This window comes from Spermophilus citellus (genome assembly GCF_964194105.1).
Source record: "Spermophilus citellus genome assembly, chromosome: 7".
Lineage (NCBI taxonomy): Eukaryota > Metazoa > Chordata > Mammalia > Rodentia > Sciuridae > Spermophilus > Spermophilus citellus.
The window spans coordinates 126,948,383-126,975,980 of NC_138188.1; the positions used below are offsets into that span (position 1 = coordinate 126,948,383).

General features: G+C 41.4%; 1 protein-coding gene across 1 annotated transcript; it reads left to right on the plus strand.

Moving 5' to 3' along the window:
- Nucleotides 1-2,625: 2,625 nt before the first annotated feature.
- Nucleotides 2,626-25,874, plus strand: LOC308653411 (uncharacterized protein; the record flags this gene model as incomplete). The annotated part of the gene is made up of 10 exons (XM_081301979.1): nt 2,626-2,724; nt 6,788-6,982; nt 7,565-7,672; nt 12,524-12,671; nt 14,564-14,595; nt 15,081-15,185; nt 17,354-17,501; nt 19,444-19,475; nt 19,960-20,064; nt 25,791-25,874. 10 exons carry the CDS (start codon nt 2,626-2,628, stop codon nt 25,872-25,874), a joined length of 1,056 nt encoding a protein of 351 aa, XP_081158105.1.
- Nucleotides 25,875-27,598: the final 1,724 nt, after the last annotated feature.

The following is a 27,598-nucleotide window of genomic DNA, read 5'->3' on the forward strand; positions in this document are numbered from 1 at the left end:
GACCCCACCTGTGGCCTCAGGGTCCCTTCTTACCCTGTCATTATTACTTGGGCCTTGGCACTTCATTTCCCAAACCACTGAAGTGTGAAAAACAGAATCCTGGAGGTTTTCCAGTTGCTTTAGAAGGGAGGACAGGGCAAGAGAGGCAGCAGGCTCTTCCAACCACGCAGTTCCCCCTTCCTCCTTCCCATTTCACACCCGACTCCAAGCACTGATCACTATTCCACACGGGGAGCTCCATGTAGAGCTCCTGTGCTGAACAGCCCTTCTCTCTGACTGCCGCCCATCTGAGTGGTCAGCTTACTCAACAGGGACCGGGGTTCCCCTGCCCTCCTCCTCCCCACCTTCTTGATGCCCAGTGATGCTATGGGGCTGCTCCGAGCATCAGAGTGATACTAGGGCCTCCTCCACTGCCCACACCTCTCCCCCTACTAGGCACCTTCGAGCAGGACCCTGAGACTGTATACATAGCACGAGTGAATGGCAGGTTGTACAACATGCCGTGGTGTCCCACCTGTTGTTTTCACCGCCTGCCCCGAACCTTCCACTGTGAAAGGTGTGACATCTGTGTGGAGGTGAGTGCTCCTCCTCCCTGTCCACTCACCAACCTATCTCCGGGCACCTGGCCAGGACCAGGAACCTCACATCATGAGTGGGCCAGGTGGGGGTATCAGACCATGTTCCCAGAGTGCTTCAAATGGCTCTAGGCCACTGTTGGTCACTTATATATGTCATCACCTCTGTGTCTGCACCTGTCCAGGGAGGGTGGCCTTGTTTGCACAGGTGTGACATACAAAGGGCATCCCCTCTGTGCAGAGCCTGGTGGAGTCGGGGAGGAAAGGCAGTGACTGTCCCCTCCCCTGGCTTGATGATACTAGATCCCCAGCTCTTTAGGCTGACTGCTGCCCTGTCCTGGGGATCTTTGCCTGTCTTGGTCTGGGTGTCCCAGTTGGAGGGTTTCCTGGGTTCTGAGTGCGTTTCTCTGATGTGCCCACCCTGCTCGGGTTCACAAGTGCAGAGAGCCGGTAGCGGAAGGGCATTTTTTCATCCTTATCCAGTACTTGAGGAAATGGAGGCCCAGAGTTTTCATGTCCTGGTCCACGTGACACCAGGCAGGTCTTGTCTCTAAAGACCTCACTCAGGACAGGTGACCTGATGAGCCATGGGGTCCTAACTGTGCTCTCACCATGGAAATGTCAGGTTCTCGCTGAGATGGGAACCCTTATGTAAGGTCAAGAGCAGGCGGCCTAGAGGGCTGCGCAGGGGAGGCCCCAGGATTAGGGGGTGATGGAGGCCATTCCAGAAGGACCCTCAGACCTGCCTCCTCTCCCCTAGGAGTTCGACCACCATTGCAGGTGGGTGAATAACTGCGTGGGGCACCGAAACATCCGGCTCTACCTGCTACTCCTCGTGTCCCTGTGCCTCTATCTGGGTACCGTGCTGGCCACCTGCGTGATTTTCATCATACGCAGGAGGAACATGGTGCTTTTGGACAAAACCATGACGTATCCACACAGTCCCAAGGGCCCACACTGGGAAGAGCTGGTGTGGGGGGAGGGAGGGGCAAACAGCCCAGGAGGGTCAGGGTGACAGGGGAGGGGCTGAGGTGGACGGGGCTAGAGGGAGAAGTCACTGGGGAGGACCTGTGAAGGACAGGTGGAAGGCCAGTGGGGTCAGGGACATGGGCGGGGTAGGATGCCTGTGGAGTTAAGAATCGAGGGGCCCACAGAGTAGGGTAATGAAAGTTGAAAAGGCACAGGTGGGAGGACAGTGTGGTGGAGGGAGGTTTCCCTTGGGTGTACTGGACTAACTGTCCAGTCCAGGGAGGGAGAGCTGTGGGCGGTGCTAGCTGGGGCAGGAGGGAGGGAAGGAGGGAGCAGTGGGGTTGAAAGCGAGCGGGGCCAGGGAGGAGCTCTTCCATGGCTTCCCTTCTTAGCCTGTGCACAGCATCCTAGTGGCTGTACCTGCTGGGGCCCTCCTGGTCCCGCTCATCCTGCAATTGTTCATCAAGGCAGTGGCGGTGGGCACCGCCAGGCGACCCTATGAGGAGAAGGTAAGTGGTGAGTGCGTGTGCCCTTGGCTGTGTGGAGGCATCTTGCACCTCTTCAATTAGACACTTTGTGTGCTTTCTCCACTGCCCTTGGCCTTGATGGTGCCTCATGAGTCCTTCCAGACCCACCTCTGAAGATGCAGCTCAGATATCTCCATACCCTGGAGCTTGGGGCCATTCTGCCTCCTGGGTGCATTGCATTGAAAGCCTACTGTGTGCTGGGTGTTCTAGGTGGTGGTTATTTGAGGGATCGGTGTAGGGGTGAGTAAGTACATCATGCACTTGTGTTGATAAGCAACCTGCCATCAGAATAACACTGGGAGACACCAGGAACACTCTGAGTGAGGGGTCAGTCCTGAGTGGTGGTGTAGCCGACTGGAAGAGACTGGGAGTTTGGCGAAGCCCACGCTGTAGCGGAGAACATGCCACTCTCTGTGTCCTAGGTGTGCTTTTGGAGAGGCAGACAGGAGGGCATTGGCTGTGAGAGGTACAATTTTGTAGAAAGGCACAGAAATCTGAAAGTAGGGTGTTAACAGAATGATGAAGAAATGGATCTAGTTCAAGCACAAGGTGACATGGGCAATGAGGTTGACCCCATGGGGGTCAAGATTAGAAAGGCCCAGAAAGCCAAGCGTGGAATTCCGTTTGGAAGAAGTGGAAACCTGGGAGCCATGGTAAAAGTTTGTAAAAATGTCATTCATTGAGGGGTAATTACAACCAGTAAAATTCACCCTTTTTAGTCTATAGTTAGGGATTTTGACAAATGACGTCGTGTATTCTCCACCAAGATCAAGGTTAACCAGTTTCATTACCCAGAAAATCCTTTCATCTCTTGTTGTCATTTTCTCTCCCTGAGTCCTTGTGGTTTTTCTCTTTCCGGAATCATGCATAAATGGTGTTGTGGGCTTTCTAGTCTGGCTTCATTCACTGAGCATGATGCATTTGAGATTCATCTATGTAGTTGCTCACATCAGTAGTTTATTGTCTTTTGTTTCTGTGTAGTATTGTATTTCCCTACAGACTATTTGTACATTCACCAATTGAAGGATTTTTACTTTGCATCTAGGTTTTGGCAGAATTTTTGTTTTGTTTTTGTACCAGGGATTGAACCCAGAGGTGCTTAACCACTGAGCAACAATCCCAGCCTCACCCACCCCCACCCCCAGCACCCTTATGTTTTCTTTTTGAAAAATTTTTAAAATTTTGAGAAAGGGTCTTACTAAGTTGCTAAAGGCCTTCCTAAGTTACTGAGGCTTTGAACTTGTCACCCACTTGCCTTAGCCTCCCAAGCCATTAAAGTCATGGGGAACTGTGCCCAGCCAGTTTCAGGCAGTTATAAATAAAGCTGCTACAACAACCATTGATGCATAGACATGTGGACATAAGTTTTCATTTCTGTTGGGTAAATTGTTAAGGGTGGCATTGCTGAATCATAAGATAAACATATGGGACGTTTTAGAAAACAACTCTACTGTTTCTATTTTGTACCAGCAATGAATGAGAATTCCAGTTGCTCCACATCCTCACTAGCATTTGACACTGTCATTGGTCACTATTCTTTTTTGTTTTCAAATTGTACCCTGTCTAATAAATGAGTAGTGGTATATCACTAGGGCTCCACTCTGTATTTTCCTAATGACTAATGATGTTGAGCATATTTTCGTGTCTTATAAGCCATGGGTATATTGATGGTGAAGTGTTTGCTCCAAACTTTTGCCTATTTAAAAAAAAACTGTGTTTTTTTTCTTATTGAGTTTCAGGAGTTCTCTATACTGGATTCAGATCTATGTGTTGCAAATCTTTTCTTGCAATTCATGGCTTGACATTTCATTTTCTTCATCGCATCTTCCAAAGAGCAGGAGTCCTTAGTGTTGATGTTTTTCCAGCACTGAGGATCGAACCAGGGGTGCTCGACCACTGAGCTTCTTCCCCAGCATTCATTGTTGTTCACTCTGAATGGAACCTCATGTCCTGTGGAGCAGTTTCATTGCTTTCTTCCCCATCTGTGTCTTTATTGCTTTTTCTTTGAGCATCCAGTAGGAATGATAGGAGTGGGCATCTTTGCCCTGGGATTCCTTTAGTATGGCAATCACTTAACTAAAGTCTCTTTCAGGAAGACTGGTGGGCAGCATCAGTGGGGGAGGGGAAGCTGCAGACCCTGAGGCAGCTGAGCAGACAGAGGAGTCTGTCTGCTCATAACCTCCCATCCTTTTAGTCACCACCCCACCACTGCCATATTTGGTTCCCTCCCACCTGTGACTCCTGTGCTTGGCCCTTATTCCTCAGCCCTATGGTCTGCCTGTCTTCTCCTGTCTCCAGCTTCTAGTATCATCATTGAGTTTGCCTGGCAGCCTTTTCCCTTTCTCCATCCTGTGGTTCTTCCAGCCATAGATCAGGCCATAGGCCATCGCCCTTCCTCCTCTGCTCAGAGTGAGGCCTTCCAAGTCCAGGATCCCCAAGTCTCAAGGGACCTAAATGTGGTCTCCACTCTAAGATTCACCAGACAGGGCTCCTTTCTATTCTTGGCAGCACTAATTTCAGGCACTGATCCCATGCTCCAACTTTCACTCCCACCATACTCCATTCCCTGACTTCAACTCCTCCTAGAATCACTTGCTTGGTGCTTGGTGGCAAAGACTCTGGTGAAGACCACATAAGTTCAAATCGCAGCTCTAGAACTGACCAGCAGGGAGACCTGGGGTATGCTACTCAGCCCCTGGTCACTCAATTTCTCTATCTGTAAAACAGGGAATTATGGGTTAATTCATGTAAACCTCATAGAACAGTGGCTAGTACCAGAGAGTGCCCTGTGTGCTGCTGTTACATCACTACCATTCCTTCCCATGGTCATCTACACATGTTTGTGCTCAGCTTAAAAGTCATACAAATCCCAGCCTTAACATCCCAGGCCTCCACTCCACCTGTTGTACCTTCTGGGCCTTATTCCTGACAGAGTTGACCTTGTTCACTAGCCTCCCCTTCACTTCCTGGCCCAGCTCAGCCCAGCCCTTGCTGTCAGGATGATGCTCTCATTAATGGCCAAATTCAGCAGACATCTTCAGACTACTCTCTCTGGTCTAGACACAGCCTCTGAAACCAGAAGTCGCTGTCTCAGCACTTAACTCTCTGGGCTTCTCCTCTGCATGTACCTGGGTGGTGTGAGCTGGGTTGCCTACATGGTTCCCATGATTCTCTCTGCTCTTCCCTTTCCACTCCCCTTGGTGCAGGTTGCAGCTGCCCTCACCCACTGAAAGTAGGCTGGCCATGCTGTTTGTGGTGTGCTTTCCATCCCCAGTGCAGTGACTGGGCTTTGGTTTTTTGTTACTCAGTATTAAACCAAGGGGCACTTTACCACTGAGCTACATTCCCAGTCCCTGCTCCTTTTTATTATGAATCAGGGTCTCACTAGGTTGCTGAGGCTGGTCTCAGACCTGCCTCAGTTTCCCAAGTCACTAGGATTACAGGTGTGTGCCACCATGCCTGGTTGGACAGAAGCATTTTTGATGCCCTGAAATATTTCTGATGGGGGTGCATCTCAGTGGTAGAGTGTGTGCTTAGCATGTGCAAGGCCCTGAATTCTTCAATCCCCAGCACACAGAGAAAAGACATCTGAATTAATGAGTGAACCATCAAACAGAAGAACCAACATTTGGGGATAGAAGGAAAGAGGAAAGGAACAGAGAGAAGAATGGTGTCCTGACCCCCCAGGATAAGGGGAAGAAGGAGAGGCAGCAGGAAGTTGGGCAGAAGATGGGGCAAGAAGAAGATGCTGCTGGATTTTGGTCCTGTGGAGTGTGAGGGTGTTTGAGACACAGAATTGGAGCAGGAGCCCCAAGAGTGAAGCCAGTGAGAGAGGCTGGTCTGGGTGCCTCAGAGCTGTTGGATTCGACTTGTGTGTGATAGGGTTCCATGTTGGGGGGAGGATGGTATTTACATTTACTGCTCAGTTCTTCGAAATTTACTATCATTCCTTAAACATTTTCTATACTTTATGTACGATCAATATTTTCTACACATGATATAAATCTAATCAAATATTCTTTCTCTAAGTTTAAAGATTCTGTAGTATTTTAATGCTCCGCTATTAATTAATTTATTTCTTCTGGTACTAGGGATTGAACCCACAGGTGCTTTACCACCAAAGCTGCATCCCTAATCCTTGCTCTATTTTGTTTTGAGATAGGGTGTCACTAAATTGTTGAGGGCCTTGCTAAGTTGTTGAGACTGGCCTTGAACTTGTGATCCTCCAGCCTCAAAATCCCAATTCCCTGGGGTTACAGGTGTGTGCCACTGTACCTGGTGGTATACTTATTTCTTAAGTACTGTGAACACCTTAAAGGAGGCAGAACCTCATAGAGGACATTGATTCGAGTTGCTTTTTGGACATATTCCAGAGCTGTTCTGATGTGGAATCGTCTTTCCTTCAGGGGAGGAGAGTGTTGAAGATGAAAGTTTTATGTGTGGGCCATTGGAGACTTGGGGTGGATAGAGGTGCTGCTGGGCCACTTTCCATTCTAACAGAGTATTTGCTACCTAAAGCTCATGAAGTTGGGGTGAAACTCAACCTGTTCTGGAAGGAGGAGTGGTCGAGGCTGATGGATGGGCTCAGGGGAAAGAGAAAGTAGAATAAGGGAGAGGAGAAGACAGTCAGAGTCCTGGGAAGGACATGACCTTTCCTGCTTTGTGTACTGAAGGTCTTCAGCTCAGATTTTCTTGTAAAATCTGATTTTTGACTAGGGAAATATGTCTGGGCATCCCCTGCTGCCACTGATCTCCCAGATAGTGAAACTCAATGAAGGTAGATTTTTAGAAAAATCGAGAGGTAAGAGAGTCAAGTGGGAGTGGGGTGGTGACACCATCTTTGGATCAGTTGAGCAGAACAGCACGAGACAGATCTTAAAAGGTACCTGGAAGGATGAGGTGAGAGGACAGGTGAGGCCAATGGAGACAGAGTAAGGATCCTGCAAAGGGAAGCACTAGGGGATGAGGAGCCCTGAGAAGGCAGGAGAGGTGGGTGCTGGGTCAGCACTGTCTGGGGACAGCTGCTCACAAGTGGGTCGAGGGAGGTCACGCTTCCTGGGAGCCTGGGATGGCAGGAGGCTCTGGGTCACTCTTGGGCACCCCTGTTCCTAGAGCCTGGCCACAGGCCCAGGTTGAGCCCTGGATTAACTGACCAACTTAGCGAGGGTCCCTGGGAGATGGCCGTGCCCAGTCCTGCTGATTCTGAGCTCCTCTTCCCTTCCTCATCTCCCTCCAGTATGACAAGGCATTCAATATGGGCTTCTGGAGAAATTGTTACATCGCACTATGTGCACCCCTGGGACCCAAGTGAGTTGGTAAACCAAGGGCTCAAGTGGTGGACTCTGGGGCTGGTGGGGTGGGGTGAAGCTGGGTCTAGTTCCCTGATCCCTGTCCCCAGCTCCCAGCCTTAACACTCCCTGTTCCTTTCTTTTGGGGTTTTCTCCAGGGCACTCTGGGAGTTTCTGGGAATTTCACTCTTCCTTGGTGTTGTAGGTTCTTGCCCCAAGAAATGTGCTCGAGGGGAATGGCAGCCTGGATAAGGCTCCTGGGCTCTGTGCATTCCCAGCTGTGGGTGAGAGTGGTCAGGGAGACCAGGACAAGGTGGGTAGTGACTCCTTGCATTTGGCCTGTTGCTTCCCAGGTACATGTCCAAGGCAGTCTGCCTTCAGGTGGACGAGGGGACCAACTGGGGCCCAAAAGAATGCCTTAAAGACCTCCTTTGGCCCAGGTCTGCCACTCAGGCCCCCCCAAGGAGTGGCAAGGCTGCACCTGTACAGAAGGTAAGGAGTATCGGGTGTGCTTTGAACCATGAGGGTCTGTGGTTGCACATGTGTTGGGGGAAGCCCCCATGTGGGGCAGGCCCTGGAGCTGAAGCACTTGGAGCATAAGGAGTGGGATTATGGACCTGGAGGGTGCAGGGTCCAGGTCACAGGGCTTCAGAGCACACCCAGGTGTCCCTGGATAGAGAAAGAGAAAAGACTGAAACACACTTTCTGGTTGGCTTTGTGCCAGTCCTTACTTTTTTGGTCCCCAGTTTCCTAATCTATTAATGAGGACTGAGACTAGTCCAGTAGTTTATGTTTTAAAGAAAATTCAGTTTCTTTTACATGTGTGTGTGTGTGTGTGTGTGTATGTGTGTTGTTTGTGTGTGTGTGTGTATGTATGTACATATATAAATATCAGTTGTAGATGGACACATTTATTTTATTTGTTTATTTTTATGTGGTGCCATGGATTGAACCTAGTTCCTCATGCATGCTAGGCAAGCACTCTACCCCAGAGCCACAACCCCAGCACTCCAGATTCTTTATTTATGGAAATTTTTGACATACAATGTGAAACATTTGTGTGAAACATTAGGTGTACAGTGGGGTGTGCTTGATGCTGAGGGCCATTGCCAAGTAGGAATGACGCATCAAAATTTCCTTGCTAGAGTACCCCATGTTAAATGGATTTCGCTGTTGACATTGCATGTAAGGTGACCTTGCTCAAGGACCAAGGCGGATCCAGGTTTAGAGCTGATCAGGTTTGAGGAAGTATCCCGGTCCTTGGGTTTAGGGCGTTCCCGGTTTAAGACAATAGGGGTTTTAGGGAAGTTGGAGGTTGAAGATTATTGCTGCCGGGATTAGGGTGTTCCTGCTGCTTGTTCCCGTTGAGTTCTCGTGAGATTCAAATGGGATATTGGAAAAAAAGCCTCGTGGAGTAGGTGAATTGGGCAGCAGAACTGGATTTCCCCAGAACATGTGTGTAGAGGCCGGTGTGAGTTCGGTGTGAGAATTGCTGTTTGAATCTACAAAGCTGTGTGGTGGCTCGTGATTCTGTGCCCAGCCAAGACTGTGGCAGGGGTGGGTAACCCACAGTGCCCCCCATGGTCCCTTGCCGTGATGTGGTGCCAGCCCTCTCCCTTGTCCTGCATCTAGGCACCCAGGGACTTGACTGTGAGCTGTGGGGTGGAGGTTAGGGAGAACCCCATGTACTGACTCTGTTTTTAGCTTCTCATCAGCCCAGTGGTGCATTGGGAGGCTTCCAAGGGAGGCTTGGCCTCCTATTCTCCCTTCACACCCAGCAATGCCAGGACATGCACCAGAAGTTCATCTCCTGACCCCCATGTGGGGGGTCTCTTGTTCCTGAGCCCTCACTCCCCTGTTGAGAGTACCAAGACCCCCATGTCTGTTATATACACATATTTTGTGCTGCTTCCTATGGCAGCTGTGCCTATGTGTCCTAGGTTCAGGGAAGTGTGGGTGGAGGCTCTGAGGGGCTGGGACAGAGCCCTCCTGGAAGGGAAGATCCTTGCTCTCTGGAGAATCAAGCTCAGGAACCAACACTGCCTGACTCTTTGCCCTTGGGCAAGACTTTCAGCATGTCTCTCATCCTTAAAATGTGGCAACAGTAATAATCACAGTGACTGACCTGGCTGGCTTCCTGGCAAGGGCTGCAGATGGACAATACCCACAAGCGTGGATAATACCAAGTGCGCCAGAAAAGATTCCATATAATAGGAAGGGAACTTGTTTATTATGAGTCCTAATAGGGTAGTAGATTACTCAGAAATTACAAAGTTTCAGTTAAACATGAGTAAGTTTTGGAGATATAATGGTCAATAAGGTTGTTCCAGTTAATTTACTGCACACTTGAAAACTGATAATACAGTTGGGTACAGGGGTGCCCATCTATAAGCCCAGCTACTCAAGAAACTGAGGCACCACAAGTCAAGGATCAGTAACTTAAAGAGAATTGTTTTCTGTATCAAAAAAAAAAAAGTTTTGGGCATGTAGGTCAATGATAACAATTCAATCCTCAGATGTGGAAAAGGAAAGAAAAAATGACCATCAGTTTTGTGGGTTTTCTGTTTGTTTGAGGTGGAGTTCCCAGTATGTTGGCCAGGCCAGTCTTGAACTTCTGAGGTCAAGCAAAACCTCCTATGTCAGTGTGCTGAGTCCTGGAAGGCAGGTGTGCACCACTGGACTGGCTAAAAAAGGGATTGTAAATTGGGTTTGGTGGCACATGACAAATTCCAGCAAGTCAGGAACTGAGGCAGCTTTAGGCCAGCCTCTGCAATTAGCAAGACTGTATCTCAAAATAAGAAGAGCTAGGGAAAAAGCCAAGTGGTAGGATGTCCTTAGGATCAATCCCTCAGTGCTGGGGGAAAGTGTGTGTATACACACACACACACACACACACACACACACACACACATATAAAGATATATACACACACATATATATATATTTCATTATATAGAAGGATTAGGAGATTTTAGATTTCTGCTTTGGGGCTAGTATGAATAAGCATGAAAACTCATGTCCTTGAGCATGCTAGGCAAGAGCTCTACCACTGAGCCACACCAGAGACCTTACATTTAAATTTGGGTTATTTTCTCACTGTTAGTTATTAGAGTACCCCACTTTTATCTCTTTTTTTTTCCATTTTTGGGGGCATGAGGTGGGGCTTCCTCTGATGCTCAGACTGGTCTCAAATTTGTGGGCTGCAGTGACTCTCCTGCTCCTGATTTCTGAGCAGGGGGGATTACAGGTGCAAGCCACCACACTTGGCTGTACAATCTCATATTGATAAGACATTTTACATGTGATAGGAATCCCAGAATAAAAAACAGCAATTTAAGATGGCTGGGCATAGTGAAGTCTGCCTATCATCCCAGTAGCTCAGGAAGCTGAGGCAGAAGGATCATAAGTTTGAGACCAGCCTGGGCAGTTTTAGCAAACCCTATCTCAGAGTAAAAAGGCTGGGAATGTAGCTCAGTGGTATAATGCTACTGGCTTCAATACCTAGTACTTCCAAAAACAAATTAAAGAATAAAAACATTAGGGCTGGGGATGTGGCTCACTGTTACAGTGCTTGCCCAGCACACATGAAGTCCGGGATTAGAGCCTTAGCACTACATAAAAATAAATAAAATAAAGGTATTGTGTCCATCTACAACTAATATTTTTTTTTAAATAAACATGAAAGCTGGGCTTTGTGGCACATGCCTGTATTTCCAGCTACTCTGCAGACTGATACATAAAGATCACTTGAGTCCATGAGTTTGAGATAAGCCTGCGGAAAATGGTGAGACCATAAATCCCGCATAATAATAGTAATAATGATCATAATAATAATAATAATAACTTGTGTAGCCAAGCATGTTGGTTCACCCCTGTAATCCCAGAGGCTCCAGGTAGTGGTAGGATGATCACAGATTAGATGCAGGTGTTGGGGTCTTAACCAGACTCTTGTCCCAAATTTGCAAAAGGGTAGAGGGACTGGGGATGAAGCTCAGTGTTAAAGCACCCCTGGATTCAGTCGCCAGTCCAGCAGATGGGGGAGGAAAAAAGCCAATTTGACTCCATAACATTAAGACCTTGGGACTACAGGTAACTTGTGGTAATGTTTAGCAGGTGCTTACCAGCTTGATGCCCTGGGTTTAATCCCAAATACCAAACAGCAAAAAAAAAAAAAAAAAATTAAAAACCCTTTATGTGTATATCCCAAATCACAAATGAATATGTTACTTTTTAACATACATACATTTTGACTCAGAAATGTAATATTTAGCATGTGTGTCCTTGGGGAACCAGAGAACAGCACATATTATGGGTTTTGTCCCATTATTTAGCTAGCAAAATGTATTAAAAAATCAACTCAAATATCATTAGTAGTAAATTGGTTAAAAATATGGCATGACCATGTAATGTACTACTAGATTATTTGAAATGAATTTAGGGGAAAAAACTGTAATGTATTGCTGGGTTCAGTGGAGCATGATTGTAATCCCAGCAGTTTGTGAGACTGATTAAGGATGTTTGCAATTCAAAGCCAGACTCAGCAACTAAGCAAGGAACTAAGCAATTTAGTGAGACCCCTGTCTCAAAAAATAAAAAGGCTGAGGGTATAGCTGAGTGGTTGAGTGCCCCTGAATTAAATCCCTGGTACTCCTCCTCCTCCCCACCAAAAAAGATCTGAAACAGTAATCACTGTATAAAGTGGGTTCTTGGTTTCAAAACCCTACATTTGTATTCCCTGAAGTGCTGAGGTTGTAATGGGCCTGCCATCCTGTGTTCTCTGTCTAAAGCCTAGAGCAGAACCAGACATAAGAAAGGATCCTTCTTTCTGTTTGCTGTCTCCTGACTTTTGCTCTTGGCTTAAGCCTTTTCAATTAGGAGCTACTCTGGTAGGTGATGAACAAGAGGAAATACAGGTTTGACACTTCTGTCCCTCTCCCCAAACAAACCCAGCACTCCATTCCCATTCCTCTGTTTGGATCTTTCCTGTTGATTTACAAAATAAATATGGAAAAGTAGAGTATTAGAAAACGAGACCATTTAGAATTTAGTCAAATCTAAAATTATGTGTATGGGTTTGTTTTATGTATGTTGATGTTTATCTCTGAAAATTGATAGTATTAGAGCAATTCACACCACAACCCATGTCTGAATTTCTCTTTGTTAGGGCATGCCAGAGCAGGGGGCTCAGTTGCCACAAACCTTCAGGGTCCTCAAAGGAAAGCCTACGGAGCATCCTCTAGCTGTGCGGGGTGTCAACAAGTATTATAACGCCAACACCTTGAAAAAGAAAAATCGCAGATTTCCTCCTACTGGTGAGACATCAGACAGTGGTAAAAGACTGAATCCCATGGAAACTTGGCTAAACTGTATTGTTCCTATTTCTCCTACATAGATACTCTTTTAATCAACTGTCGGGATGTCTCTTGAACATCATCTGGAGATTGAGGATTTCATTGATCTCATAATTTTGTTAGAAATGGAATTGGATCTGTTACATAGTTTTCCATATTTCTTATACATTATAATACAACATGGTAGTGGGATTCACTCTTGTTCCATGGTGTTACATTTACTTGGGTTTTTTTTTCCTCCTCATGGGTTTAAATGATTTTTAGTTGAGAAGGAAAAATTGTGGATTTCTAGACATGTTTATGCTAGAGATATGTTTATTGTCAGTGGCCTAGAAGGAATTTTTGCTTTATAAATGCATACCTTGAAATAAAAAGTATTTTCTATTCAAAAATTACATGCAAATACATAAAAGTAAATACCTTACCTCAAAGGATTTATTCCTCAGAATTAGTATCTAAGTGGGTAAGAGTTGAAATATACTGGATTTTTTTTTAAGAGAGTGAGAGAGGAGAGAGAGAGAGAGAATTTTTAATATTTATTTTTTTAGTTTTTGGCGGACACAACATCTTTGTTGGTATGTGGTGCTGAGGGTCGAACCCGGGCCGCACCCATGCCAGGCGAGCGCTCTACTGCTTGACCCACATCCCCAGCCCCTATACTGGATTTTTAACAACAGTTTGTGTAAGGCAGCATGGGAATGAAGTCCACGTGGTGCAGTTGGTTGAGGGATCCCTGGAATGTCTTTGGAGATTTAGTTAGATTCTCCTTCCCTACGCTGGTTCTCCTGCTTTCTCTTCTTTGCACTGTACATTAAAAGATGCAAAATAATTTCTCCCATTTCTCTCTGAGTAGATTTTGCCCATTACAACCCCAAGATATATAATTTTTATTTAATATATTTTCCGTCTCTATAGTCATATATATAGTTTTAAAAAATAATCTAAGTATGCAAAAATCATATGTGGTTGGATTAATTGTATTTAATATGTTTACATCATCACAGAGAAAAAGGGTATGTTCAAAAAAGAAGTAGACTTCTTTGCAAGTAATACTGATCTATCTTTTTCTATAAATAACTTACCTGGTATCCTTAGGAAAAGCTGGTACTTTTACCTAGAACTTCTGCATCAACTAGTAAGTTGCATTTCACAAAGAAAAAAACCATGTCAAAAAGTATTCTTTTCCCAGTTGCCATGTTTGGTGGCTTTATATCCCCTTGCTCCTTGGTACTCAAGAATATTTGTTATATCACCTTTACTGCTTAAGGAAGTATCTTAAACAAGGAATGTTTTATTTTAATACAGATTGGGTGGGTATGGTTTTCATTACACTTTGGTGGGGGCGGGGTACCAGGGATTGAACCCAGGGGCACTCAACCCCTGAACCACATCCCCAGCTCTATTTTGTATCTTATGTAGAGGCAGGGTCGCATTGAGTTTCTAAGCACCTAGCTAAATTGCTGAGGCTCGCTTTGAACTCAAGATCCTCCTGTCTCTGCCTCTTGAGCCCCTTGGATTATAGGCTTGGAATTACCAGGCTGGGACTCCATTACATTTTAATAACTTGATTGAAGTATAATTTACATACCATGAAATCCAGTCATTTGAATGATCAATTCAGGTTTTTCAAAATGTATTTTTAAGGTTTCCTTAAGATTATAGAGTTTAGTAGCTGAGTCTTTTAAATTATTATTTTTATGTTACTATTACTGTCATATTTCTAGAGAAGTAATTCTACTTAAAATGAAATCAATTATAAGACATTTCACTTGCTTTTTTATATTATTTTTGTTTTTGTCATAGAAAAGTTTTCTCTGGTGAATTGTTAACATTCCCTTCCTTTTCTTTTTCAGAGAACGATTGCTTCCCTTCTGGAACACCAGCAGTAAGTTGATAATGTATTTCTTATAGTTCTTGCTCTAATTGAGGTTACCAAAAGAAATCTGTTTTTCTTTTTTTTAATTTCTAAAATAAGAGGTAGGGCTGGGGTTGTGGCTCAGTGGTCGTGTGCTTGTCTGACATGCATGAGGCACTAGGTTCGATTCTCAGCACCACATACAAATAAATAAAATAAAGGTTCATCAACAACTTAAAAAATTGTTTAAAAAATAAAATAAAATGTAAAGAAATATTTAATGTTTCTAAATATACTACTCAAGAATATTTATCATATATGTTTATTTACTTTTCCATATTTCAGAAAATCATCTTTATTTTTTAATTGAATATATTGTAACCAGTGAGGTTTAGTCATTTAAAAATTAGCTATGGAAAAAAATAACTTCTTAAAGTTTGTTTACTAAAAGGATACCTGGTCACATTTTAATCTTTGACTGTTCCTGTCTTGTCTTCCTTTGCTCCTGAACACAGATGAACACCAAGGGGCCGGAAACATCAGCAATAGTAATGGAGGCAGATGATGGTGATGGAGAGGTGCGGCCTTTCACTGCCCCAGGACATGGCCATACAAGACCAGTGAGTGACTAATGACCTGGTGTGCACATCTGTGCATGTGTGTTCGAAAAACAGCTGTTTGCATTTGACTTTCAGAGATAATTTCAAAAAGCCTTCAAGTTTAAAATATTTTACTATGAGAAGATTAATTTAAGATTAAAATAAAGTTTTTACCTAATGAGTACTCATCAAAAACCACTTTTTTGAAAAATAAAAATCGATGTCTTCTTTAAAAGTTAGAATACTTAACACACTGGGTTTTTTCTTTCCATGTTTTGTCCCCTTTTCCAGAGAGATCATCCATTGCTCTGTTTTTTCTCTGTTTCATAATGTGGGTAACTCTGCTACCTAAAGCTTAGATCTTTCCTCTTCCCCAGATTATGTACTTTATTTCTCATTTTGACATTTCTCTCAAACCCTTGATGGCATTCTAAAGACAGTTGAGAGTTAAATTCCTCACCAGCTGAGGAGAATTTCAACAGTAAAGAGTTCAGATGGAGCCAGGGAGAGAAGTACTAAGGGGGCTGGACTGTGATGTGGTGGCTCTGAGGACCGCCATTGGATTCCCATCTCATGACAGATGGCTATGTTTTCTATATTCCTTACAACTGGCTCTTTGAAGTGGAAGGGAGGGTATGTATTATATTTGTGTAAAATGTTTTGAGACTAGATTAATGATAGATTATTTTAGTGGAAACTACCACAGTGAAACATAAAGATAGAAATGAAAACAACTTTTAAATGCAAGAGCATCAGTGAGCTGTGAGACAATTTCAAGGGTTTTCATGATGTGTAATGAAGTTCTGATAGAAAAAACCAACCCAAAAATCTATCTCCCAAAAGCTATTAACAGCTTCCTCAAATACAGGAAAGTCAAAAGTACCTCTACCTACCTGAATAAATAAATGTCTTGTCTCTTATAAAAGTATCTTTAAAAGATAAAACCATTTAACTAAAAATAATAACAGTGAAGGCAGGAGATATGCATATAAAATGACAGTAAGAGCTTCCAGGCCAAGAACAACAACCCTAAGATTTTTGTCCTGTGTGACATGGGGTGTCACGTGATGGTGGAGTGTGATCATTCAAAGATGCAAACATTCAATAACAAGAGGGAGTGTTACCTAATCACTAAACTAAGCAGCTTAAGGCCCTGGGTTTAATCCCAAACACAAAACACCAAAAAAAAAAAATTGTTTAAAAATCCCTTTATATATCTATCCCAAATCACAAATGAATATGTTACTTTCACTTACATACCTTTTGACCCAGAAATGTAATTTTTAGCATGTGTGTCCTAGGGAAACCATAGAACAGCATAGATTATGGATTGTGTCCCATTATTTTGATAGCAAAATGTAGCAAAATGTCAACTCAAATATCATTAGTAGTAAATTAATTAAAAATATGGCATGACCATTTAATGTACTACTAGATTATTTCAAATGCATTTAAGGGAAAAATAAACTGTAATGTATTGCTGGGTTCAGTGGAGCCTGACTGTAATCACAGAAGCTAGTGAGGCTGATTTAGGAGGTTTGCAAGTTCAAAGCCAGACTCAGCAACTAAGCGAGGAACTAAGCAATTTAGTGAGACCCCTGTCTCAAAAAATAATAAGGCTGAGGGTATGGCTGAGTGGTTGAGTGCCCCCTGAATTCAATCCCTGGTACTCCTCCTCCTCCCTGCCTAAAAAGATCTGAAACAGTAAACACTGTATAAAGGGGGTTCTTGATTTCAAATCCCTACATTTGTATTCCCTGAAGTGCTGAAGTTGGAATGGGCCAGCTACCCTGTGTTCTCTATCTGTGTAAAGCCTAGAGCAGAACCAGACATAAACAAGCATCCTTCTTCCTGTTTGCTGTCCCCTGACTCATGCTCTTGGCTTAAGCCTTTTCAATAGGAGCTACTCTGGTGGGTGATGAATAAGAGGAAATACAGGTTTGACACTTCTGTCCCTCTCCCCAAACAAACCCAGCACTCCATTCCCATTCCTCTGTTTGGATCTTTCCTGTTGATTTGCAAAATAAATATGGAAGAGTAGAGTTTTAGAAAAGGAGACCATTTAGAATTTAGTCAAATCTAAAATTATGTGTATGGGTTTGTTTTATGTATGTTGATATTTATGTCTGAAAATTGATAGTATTAGAGCAATTCAAATCACAACCCATGTCTGAATTTCTCTTTGTTAGGGCATGCCAGAGCAGGGGGCTCAGTTGCCACAAACCTTCAGGGTCCTCAAAGGAAAGCCTACGGAGCATCCTCTAGCTGTGCGGGGTGTCAACAAGTATTATAACGCCAGCACCTTGAAAAAGAAAAATCGCGGATTTCCTCCTACTGGTGAGATATCAGAGAGTGGTAAAAGACTGAATCCCATGGAAACTTGTGAAGCACTGATAGCTAAAAAGATCATTTCTGGAAAAATAAAAGGCTAAACTGTATTGTTCCTACTTTCTCCTACATAGATAACTGCTTTTTGTCAACTGTCTGGATGGCTCTTGAACATCATCTGGAGATTGAGGATTTCATTGATCTCATAAATTTGTTAGAAATGGAATTGGATCTTTTACATTTCCTCCCATATTTCTTATACATTATAATACAACATGGTAGTGGGATTCACTCTTGTTCCATGGTGTTACATTTACTTGGGTTTTTTTTTTTCCTCCTCATGGGTTTAAATGATTTTTAGATGAGAAGGAAAAATTGTGGATTTCTAGACATGTTTATGCTAGAGATATGTTTATTGTCAGTGGCCTAGAAGGAATTTTTGCTTTATAAATGCATACCTTGAAATAAAAAGTATTTTCTATTCAAAAATTACATGCAAATACATAAAAGTAAATACCTTACCTCAAAGGATTTATTCCTCAGAATTAGTATCTAAGTGGGTAAGAGTTGAAATATACTGGATTTTTTTTAAGAGAGTGAGAGAGGAGAGAGAGAGAGAGAATTTTTAATATTTATTTTTTAGTTTTTGGCGGACACAACATCTTTGTTGGTATGTGGTGCTGAGGGTCGAACCCGGGCCGCACCCATGCCAGGCGAGCGCTCTACTGCTTGACCCACATCCCCAGCCCCTATACTGGATTTTTAACAACAGTTTGTGTAAGGCAGCATGGGAATGAAGTCCACGTGGTGCAGTTGGTTGAGGGATCCCTGGAATGTCTTTGGAGATTTAGTTAGATTCTCCTTCCCTACGCTGGTTCTCCTGCTTTCTCTTCTTTGCACTGTACATTAAAAGATGCAAAATAATTTCTCCCATTTCTCTCTGAGTAGATTTTGCCCATTACAACCCCAAGATATATAATTTTTATTTAATATATTTTCCGTCTCTATAGTCATATATATAGTTTTAAAAAATAATCTAAGTATGCAAAAATCATATGTGGTTGGATTAATTGTATTTAATATGTTTACATCATCACAGAGAAAAAGGGTATGTTCAAAAAAGAAGTAGACTTCTTTGCAAGTAATACTGATCTATCTTTTTCTATAAATAACTTACCTGGTATCCTTAGGAAAAGCTGGTACTTTTACCTAGAACTTCTGCATCAACTAGTAAGTTGCATTTCACAAAGAAAAAAACCATGTCAAAAAGAATTCTTTTCCCAGTTGCCATGTTTGGTGGCTTTATATCCCCTTGCTCCTTGGTACTCAAGAATATTTGTTATATCACCTTTACTGCTTAAGGAAGTATCTTAAACAAGGAATGTTTTATTTTAATACAGCTTGGGTGGGTATGGTTTTCATTACACTTTGGTGGGGGCGGGGTACCAGGGATTGAACCCAGGGGCACTCAACCCCTGAACCACATCCCCAGCTCTATTTTGTATCTTATGTAGAGGCAGGGTCGCATTGAGTTTCTAAGCACCTAGCTAAATTGCTGAGGCTCGCTTTGAACTCAAGATCCTCCTGTCTCTGCCTCTTGAGCCCCTTGGATTATAGGCTTGGAATTACCAGGCTGGGACTCCATTACATTTTAATAACTTGATTGAAGTATAATTTACATACCATGAAATCCAGTCATTTGAATGATCAATTCAGGTTTTTCAAAATGTATTTTTAAGGTTTCATTAAGATTAAAGAGTTAGTAGCTGAGTCTTATATAAATTTTATTTTTAAGTTACTATTACTATCATATTTCTAGAGAAGTAATTCAACTTAAAATGAAATCGGTTTTAACACATTTCACATGGTCCTCTTTTATATTATTTTTCTTTTTGTCATAGAAAAGTTTTCTGTGGTAAATTGTTAACATTCCCTTCCTTTTCTTTTTCAGAGAAGGATTGCTTCCCTTCTGGAACACCTGCAGTAAGTTGATGATGTACTTCTTATAGTTCTTGCTCTAATTGAGGTTACCAAAAGAAATCTGTTTTTCATTTTTTTAATTTCTAAAATAAGAGGTAGGGTTGGGTTGTGGCTCAGTGGTAGTGGGCTTGCCTGGCATGCATGAGGCACTGGGTTTGATTCTCAGCACCACATACAAATAAATAAAATAAGGGTTCATCAACAACTTTAAAAAAAATGTTTAAAAAAATAAAATAAGAGGTAAAGAAATATTTAATGTGTCTAAATAGCACTCCAGAATATTTACCATATATGTTTATTTACTTTTCCATATTTCAGAAAATCATCTTTATTTTTTAATTGAATATATTGTAAGCAGTGTGGTTTAGTCATTTAAAAATTAGGTATGGAAAAAATAACCTCTTAAAATTTGTTTAATAAAAGGAGACCTGGTCACATTTTAATCTTTGTCTTTTCCTGGCTTGTCTTCCTTTGCTCCTGAACACAGATGAACACCAAGGGGCCGGAAACATTAGCAATAATAATGGAGGAAGATGATGGTGATGGAGAGGTTCGGCCTTTCACTGTCCCACGACATGGCCATACAAGACCAGTGAGTGACTAATGACCTGGTGTGCACATCTGTGCATGTGTGTTCGAAAAACAGCTGTTTGTGTTTGACTTTCAGAGATAATTTCAAAAAGCTTCAAGTTTAAAATATTTTACTATGAGAAGATTAATTTAAGATTAAATTAAAGTTTTTACCTAATGAGTACTCATCAAAAACCACTTTTTTGAAAAATAAAAATCGATGGCTTCTTTAAAAGTTAGAATACTTAACTCACTGGGTTTTTTCTTTCCATGTTTTGTCCCCTTTTCCATAGAGGTCATCTATTGCTCTGTTTTTTCTCTGTTTCATAATATGGGTAACTCTTCTACCTAAAACTTAGATCTTTCTTCTTCCCCAGATTATGTACTTTATTTCTCATTTTGACATTTCTCTCAAAGCCTTGATGGCATTCTAAAGTCAGTTGAGAGTTAAATTCCTCACCAGCTGAGGGGGAATTTCAGCAGTAATGAGCTCAGATGGAGTCAAGGAGAGAAGTACTAAGGGGGCTGGACTGTGATGTGGTGGCTCTGAGGACCACCATTGGATTCCCATCTCATGACAGATGGCTATGTTTTCTATATTCCTTACAACTGGCTCTTTGAAGTGGAAGGGAGGGTATGTATTATATTTGTGTAAAATGTTTTGAGACTAGATTAATGATAGATTATTTTAGTGGAAACTACCACAGTGAAACATAAAGATAGAAATGAAAACAACTTTTAAATGCAAGAGCATCAGTGAGCTGTGAGACAATTTCAAGGGTTTTCATGATGTGTAATGAAGTTCTGATAGAAAAAACCAACCCAAAAATCTATCTCCCAAAAGCTATTAACAGCTTCCTCAAATACAGGAAAGTCAAAAGTACCTCTACCTACCTGAATAGATAAATGTCTTATCTCTTATAAAAGTATCTTTAAAAGATAAAACCATTTAACTAAAAATAATAACAGTGAAGGCAGGAGATATGCATATAAAATGACAGTAAGAGCTTCCAGGCCAAGAACAACAACCCTAAGATTTTTGTCCTGTGTGACATGGGGTGTCACGTGATGGTGGAGTGTGATCATTCAAAGATGCAAAGATTCAATAACAAGAGGGAGTGTTACCTAATCACTAAACTAAGCAGCTTAAGGCCCTGGGTTTAATCCCAAACACAAAACACCAAAAAAAAAAAATTGTTTAAAAATCCCTTTATATATCTATCCCAAATCACAAATGAATATGTTACTTTCACTTACATACCTTTTGACCCAGAAATGTAATTTTTAACATGTGTGTCCTAGGGAAACCATAGAACAGCATAGATTATGGATTGTGTCCCATTATTTTGATAGCAAAATGTAGCAAAATGTCAACTCAAATATCATTAGTAGTAAATTAATTAAAAATATGGCATGACCATTTAATGTACTACTAGATTATTTCAAATGCATTTAAGGGAAAAATAAACTGTAATGTATTGCTGGGTTCAGTGGAGCCTGACTGTAATCGCAGAAGCTAGTGAGGCTGATTTGGGAGGTTTGCAAGTTCAAAGCCAGACTTTAAAAAATGTTTAAAAAATAAAATGAGGTAAAGAAATATGTAATGTTTCTAAATAGCACTCAAGAATATTTATCATATATGTTTATTTACTTTTCCATATTTCAGAAAATCATCTTTATTTTTTAATTGAATATATTGTAAGCAGTGAGGTTTAGTCATTTAAAAATTAGGTATGGAAAAAATAACCTCTTAAAATTTGTTTAATAAAAGGAGACCTGGTCACATTTTAATCTTTGACTGTTCCTGGCTTGTCTTCCTTTGCTCCTGAACACAGATGAACACCAAGGGGCCGGAAACATTAGCAATAATAATGGAGGAAGATGATGGTGATGGAGAGGTTCGGCCTTTCACTGTCCCATGACATGGCCATACAAGACCAGTGAGTGACTAATGACCTGGTGTGCACATCTGTGCATGTGTGTTCGAAAAACAGCTGTTTGTGTTTGACTTTCAAAGATAATTTCAAAAAGCTTCAAGTTTAAAATATTTTACTATGAGAAGATTAATTTAAGATTAAATTAAAGTTTTTACCTAAAGAGTACTCATTAGAAACCACTTTTTTGAAAAATAAAAATCGATGGCTTCTTTAAAAGTTAGAATACTTAACTCACTGGGTTTTTTCTTTCCATGTTTTGTCCCCTTTTCCAGAGAGGTCATCTATTGCTCTGCTTTTTCTCTGTTTCATTATGTGGGTAACTCTTCTACCTAAAACTTTGGTCTTTCCTCTTCCCCAGATTATGTACTTTATTTCTCATTTTGACATTTCTCTCAAAGCCTTGATGGCATTCTAAAGTCAGTTGAGAGTGAAATTCCTTTCCAGCTGAGGAGAATTTCAGCAGTAAAGAGTTCAGATGGAGCCAGGGAGAGAAGTACTATGGGGACTGGACTGTGATGTGGTGGCTCCGAGGACTGCCATTGGATTCCCATCTCATGACCGAAGGCTGTGTTTTCTATATTCCTTACTACTGGCTCTTTGAAGTGAAAGGGAGGGGGTAGCCATTATATTTGTGTAAAATATTTTGAGACTGGATTAATGATAGATTATTTTAGTGGAAACTACCACAGTGAAACATAAAGATAGAAATGAAAACAACTTTTAAATGCAATAGCATCAGTGAGCTGTGAGACAGTTTCAAGGGTTTTCGTGATGTGTAATGAAGTTCTTATAGAAAAAAACCAACCCAGAAATGTATCTCCCAAAAGCTAAATAATAGCTTCCTCAAATACAATAAAGTCAAAAGTACTTCTGTCTACCTGAATAAATAAATGTCTGTCTGTTATAGAAGTATCTTTAAAAGATAAAACCATTTAAATCAAAATAATAACAGTGGAGGCAGGAGGTATGCATAAGTAAAATGACAATAAGAGCATCCGGGCCAAGAACAACCACCCCAAGATTCTTGTCCTGTGTGACATGGTGTGTCATGTGATGGTCGAGTGTGATCATTGAAAGATGGGAACAATCAATAATAAGACGGAGTCTTACCTAATCACTAAGGAAAGAAAGAATAAAAAAGTGAAGAATGAGAGATGGAGCAACAGGAATGCTCCTGCTTTGCTAGTGGGAGGCTCCACTCCAGAAGAGGGTTTTTTCAGTTTCCCACAAAATGAAACAGGACCTTACCACATAACCCAGCAATGTGTTCCTAGGTATTTACCCCCATGCATTGAGATGTGTCCACACATAAACCTGTGCAAAATTTTTATAGCATCTTTATTCATATTTGCTAAATCTATAACAAGATGTGTTTCAAAAACTGAATGTGAGGACTGTGTGCAGCTCAGTGGTAGAACACATGCCTAGCCTGCTGAGGCCCTGGGTTCCATCCCCAGCACCACAATATAAACAAAAGGAATCCAATGTATGTGCTACATCCATACAGTAGAATAGTATTCATGGATGAAAACTGAGATATCATAACACCAAAAGGCATGAAAGAATTTTATCTTATCTATTTATGACAGGAAAATAACTTGGATAATTGACTACATGCCTATGGCATGGGCATATTATTCTCTGAAAGATCTTTAAGAGCATAGTGCTTAGTGTTGCCCTTCCATCTAAAGGGGCTAGATGCTCTCCAATTTCAAGTGTAGCCTGTGGGCTAGAAGTGTTCATCCCTGCTAGGGCACTTGCCTAGCATGTAAGTTTAGGACATCTCAAGTATGAGGAGTTTTAAAAAATCATTGATTGCAGGGATTCAGGGGTGTGAAGAGGATGAGTAATAGGTTTTTAGGGCAGTGAATTTATTCAGTATGATGTTATAATGGTAGATACACAGGACAATATTCATTTTTCAAATCCCATAGAATTATATAATCCAATACAAAGAGTGAACTCTAATGTTAAGTGTTAGCTTTGGATTAATAGAAGTACATCCGTATTTGTTCATTTGTGGTAGAGTGCTTGCCCTACATATACGAGTCCCCATGGTTCAAGCCCCAGCACCTCCCAAAACAACAAAAGTGTATTAATATATAGATATGTATCCACAACAGGTATCATTGTAGTAAGTATACTGCACTGTAATGCAAGATATCAATATGAAAATGAGGGGCCAACATGGGAACATTTCAGGATCCACATTTTAAGACCCAGTATGCATTTGGAAAAAGCATTTGCAAGGATATCTTGTTGTCTTTTCAGTTTTGGAGAAGGTCAGCGGGATCCCTTAAGTGTTCTTTTTGTGTCACAGGCAACTTAGCGTGGGTCTCTATTGTCTGCTCACTTTTTAAACCTAAAATTTATACTAAAAATCCATTAATTAGAACAAATTTCACTTCTAGAAACTTAAAGGTAATAATCAAAAATTAAAGAATACAAAGATTTTATAAAGGGGATTGGTTAAATTATGAAAACACCCATATTAAGGCACTATTCAATTTAGCCATTAGAATCATTTTATGGTCAGTTCTTAGGAATGATGTAACTGGCATATAGCTTTTGAAGGAAGAGAGTGTCAGTAGATCCAAATCATTTTGAAATGTGACTTTTAAAAAGCTTGTGAAGTTTTAACAGGATAGTCCACATTGATAGAAGGATTGTCATCATTTTTCTTAATACTTTTATGCACCCCAGGTTGATTTTGTTTTCTTTAAGCAAATGTATTGTATTTATACTTAACCCAGAAAAGATGAAGCTGCCAGGCCTGGGGGCACACATCTGCAATCTCATCTTCTGGAGAGGCTCAGGCAGGAGGATCTCAAATTGGAGCCTGCCTGGGCAACTTAGAGATACCCTGTCTCCAAATAAAGTGAAAAGAGGGCTGGTGTATAGCTCAGTGGTAGAGCACTTATTTGCCTAGCATATTCCTGGGTTCACTTCCTGCACCACCTCCTACAAAGAAAGGGCGGTGGTGGGGGGAGTTGGTGAAGAAAGAATTGAGGGAAGAAAGGAGGGAAGTTGAAGAAGGAGGAGGAGGAGGAGGAGGAAGAGGAGGAGGAGGAGAAAAAGGAAGAGGAGGAGGAGGAGGAGAAACAATAAAGGAAGGGGAAGGCGGGAGGATACAATATTCAAGCAGGAAGAGATAATGATAACCTTATTTTACTCACTGTAGTATTTATAGTGGTTTTCTTTGTAGAATGCAGAGGGGCTAGAGATGTTGTTCAGTGGTAGAGTGCTTTCCCAGCATGCACAAGGCCCTGAGTTTGGTTCTAACACCACACACACACACACACACACACACACACACACTCAAAATAGTTCCATTAACTTGATAAATTACATTATAACTTGTTGAGCTACCTTAAAAATGCCATAAATGCTATACTCAATGGTTGTACACCTGTGATCCCAGTGACTGGGGAGGCTAAAGAGGGAGGATCACAAGTTTAAGGCCAGCCTTAAGAAGTTGGGGAGACCCTATCTGAAAAATTAAAAAGAAGGGTTAGAGATGTAGCTCACTGGTAAAGCCACCCTGGATTCAATCAAATATCGTGTCCTTTTGATGCTGACATGAGTGTATTAATGGGCTGTTTAACTGTTGACTTTTAGAATTTAGAACAATTAAAAACAACTGTTTTCCAAACAGCTTATAAAAGTTATGGTTGTGACTAAGAGAGGTTTGGGGCAGGTATTAAAATATGGGTTGTGTAAGTCAATTGTATTCATAAGTAGTCTTCAGGCCTTACTTGAAGAACATGTTTTGCTTCTAAATTATGCACTTTTTCTTTTCTGTCTTTGGCAGTACCCACTCCAGACATGGCGAAACGGCTCACAAGTTAAAGCTGCACATCTTGGCAGCCAAGGAGGTTCTCCAGAAAAACTATGAATGGCATCCTACTCTTTTAATTTTCTGGAAATGAAAATGTTAAAAATTTTAATAATTAAAGTGTTCATTGTTTTAAAGGACTGGTACCATTAAATTTGCCATTTTAGCCATGTTAAGTGGACAACTCAGAGGCATTAATTACACTCACAATATTGTACAACCTTCTGTTTCCAGAACAGTTTTGTCCCTCCAAATAGAAGCTCTGCCACCATGTAAGTAAGAACTCCCATTCCTCCTCCTCCACCCCCTGGCTGCCACCATTCTTTTTTTTTTAATTTGTTCTAATTAGTTATACATGGCAGTTGAAGGCACTTTGACACATCATACACAAATGGAGTATAGCTTCTCATGGTTCTGGTTGTACGTGATGTAGAATCACATCAGTCATGTGGTCACATATGCACCTAGGATAATAATGTCTACTCTTCTTCCCACCCCGTACCTGGCTCCCCTCCTTTCCCTCCTCTCTGCCTAATACAGAGTAACTTTATTCTTCCATAGCCAAGCTCCTTATTGTGAATTAGTGTCAAAATATCAGAGAAAACATTTAAACTGTGGTTTTTGGAATTGGCCTATTTTGCTTACTATGATATTCTCAACTTCCACTCATTTACTGGCAGATGCCATGACTTTGTTCTTCTTTAAAACTGAGTAATATTCCATTGTGCGTATTGACCACATTTTCTTTATCCGTTCCTGTGTTGAAGGACACCTAGGTTGGTTCCATAGTAAAACTCTTGTGAGTTGAGCTACTTTATAGCTTTGATGTGGCTGCATCACTGTAGTATGCTGATTTTAAGTCCATTGGAAATAGACTGAGAAGTGGGATAACTGGGTCAAATGGTGGTTTCATTCCAAGTTTTCTTAGGAATCTCCATACTGCTTTCCATGATGGTTACATCAATTTGCAGTTCTACCAGCAGTCTATGAGTGTGTCTTTTGCCCCACATCCTCCCCAACATTTATTTTTGCTTGTCTTCTTGATAATTGCCATTCTGACTGCAGTGAGATGAAATCTGAGAGTAGTTTTGATTTGTATTTCTTGAATTGCTAGAGATGTTGAACATTTTTTTCACATATTTGTTGATGAACATACATCTTCTGAGAATTGTCCACTCAGTTCCTTAGACCATTTATTGATTGGGTTATTTGGTTTTGGGATGTTAAGATTTTTGAAATCTTTATATATCCTGGAAGTTAGTGCTCTATCTGATATGCGTGTAGTAAAGATGTTCTGCTACACTGTGGGCTCTCTCTTCACATTATTGATCATTCCCTTTGCTGAGAAGAAGCTTCTGAGTTTGAATCTATCCCATTCATTGGTAAGGAATATTGTTTTATGGCCCAGAATATGATCTGTTTCAATTAATTTATGAAGTGCCCTTAAAAGGAACGGGAGTTCTGTAGTTGTTGGGTGTTGTATTCTATAACGTCAGTTAGGCTGAGGTAGTTGATACTGTTCCTCCAACCTTCTATTTGCCCATTTAATGTATTTACTGAGAGACAGGTATCAAAATCTCCCACAATGGTTGGTAACTGTTTCTCCCTTTCATTCTGTTGATTTTTGTTTTATATATTTTGAAGCTCTGTTACTTAGTGCAAGAGCATTAATTATTGTCGTATCTTTCTTCAGGATTTCTATTTATGCTAATACTTTTGCAGTTTATTTTATCTGATATTAATATAGCAGTTCCAACTTTTCGTTCTTTATTTTTGCATTATTA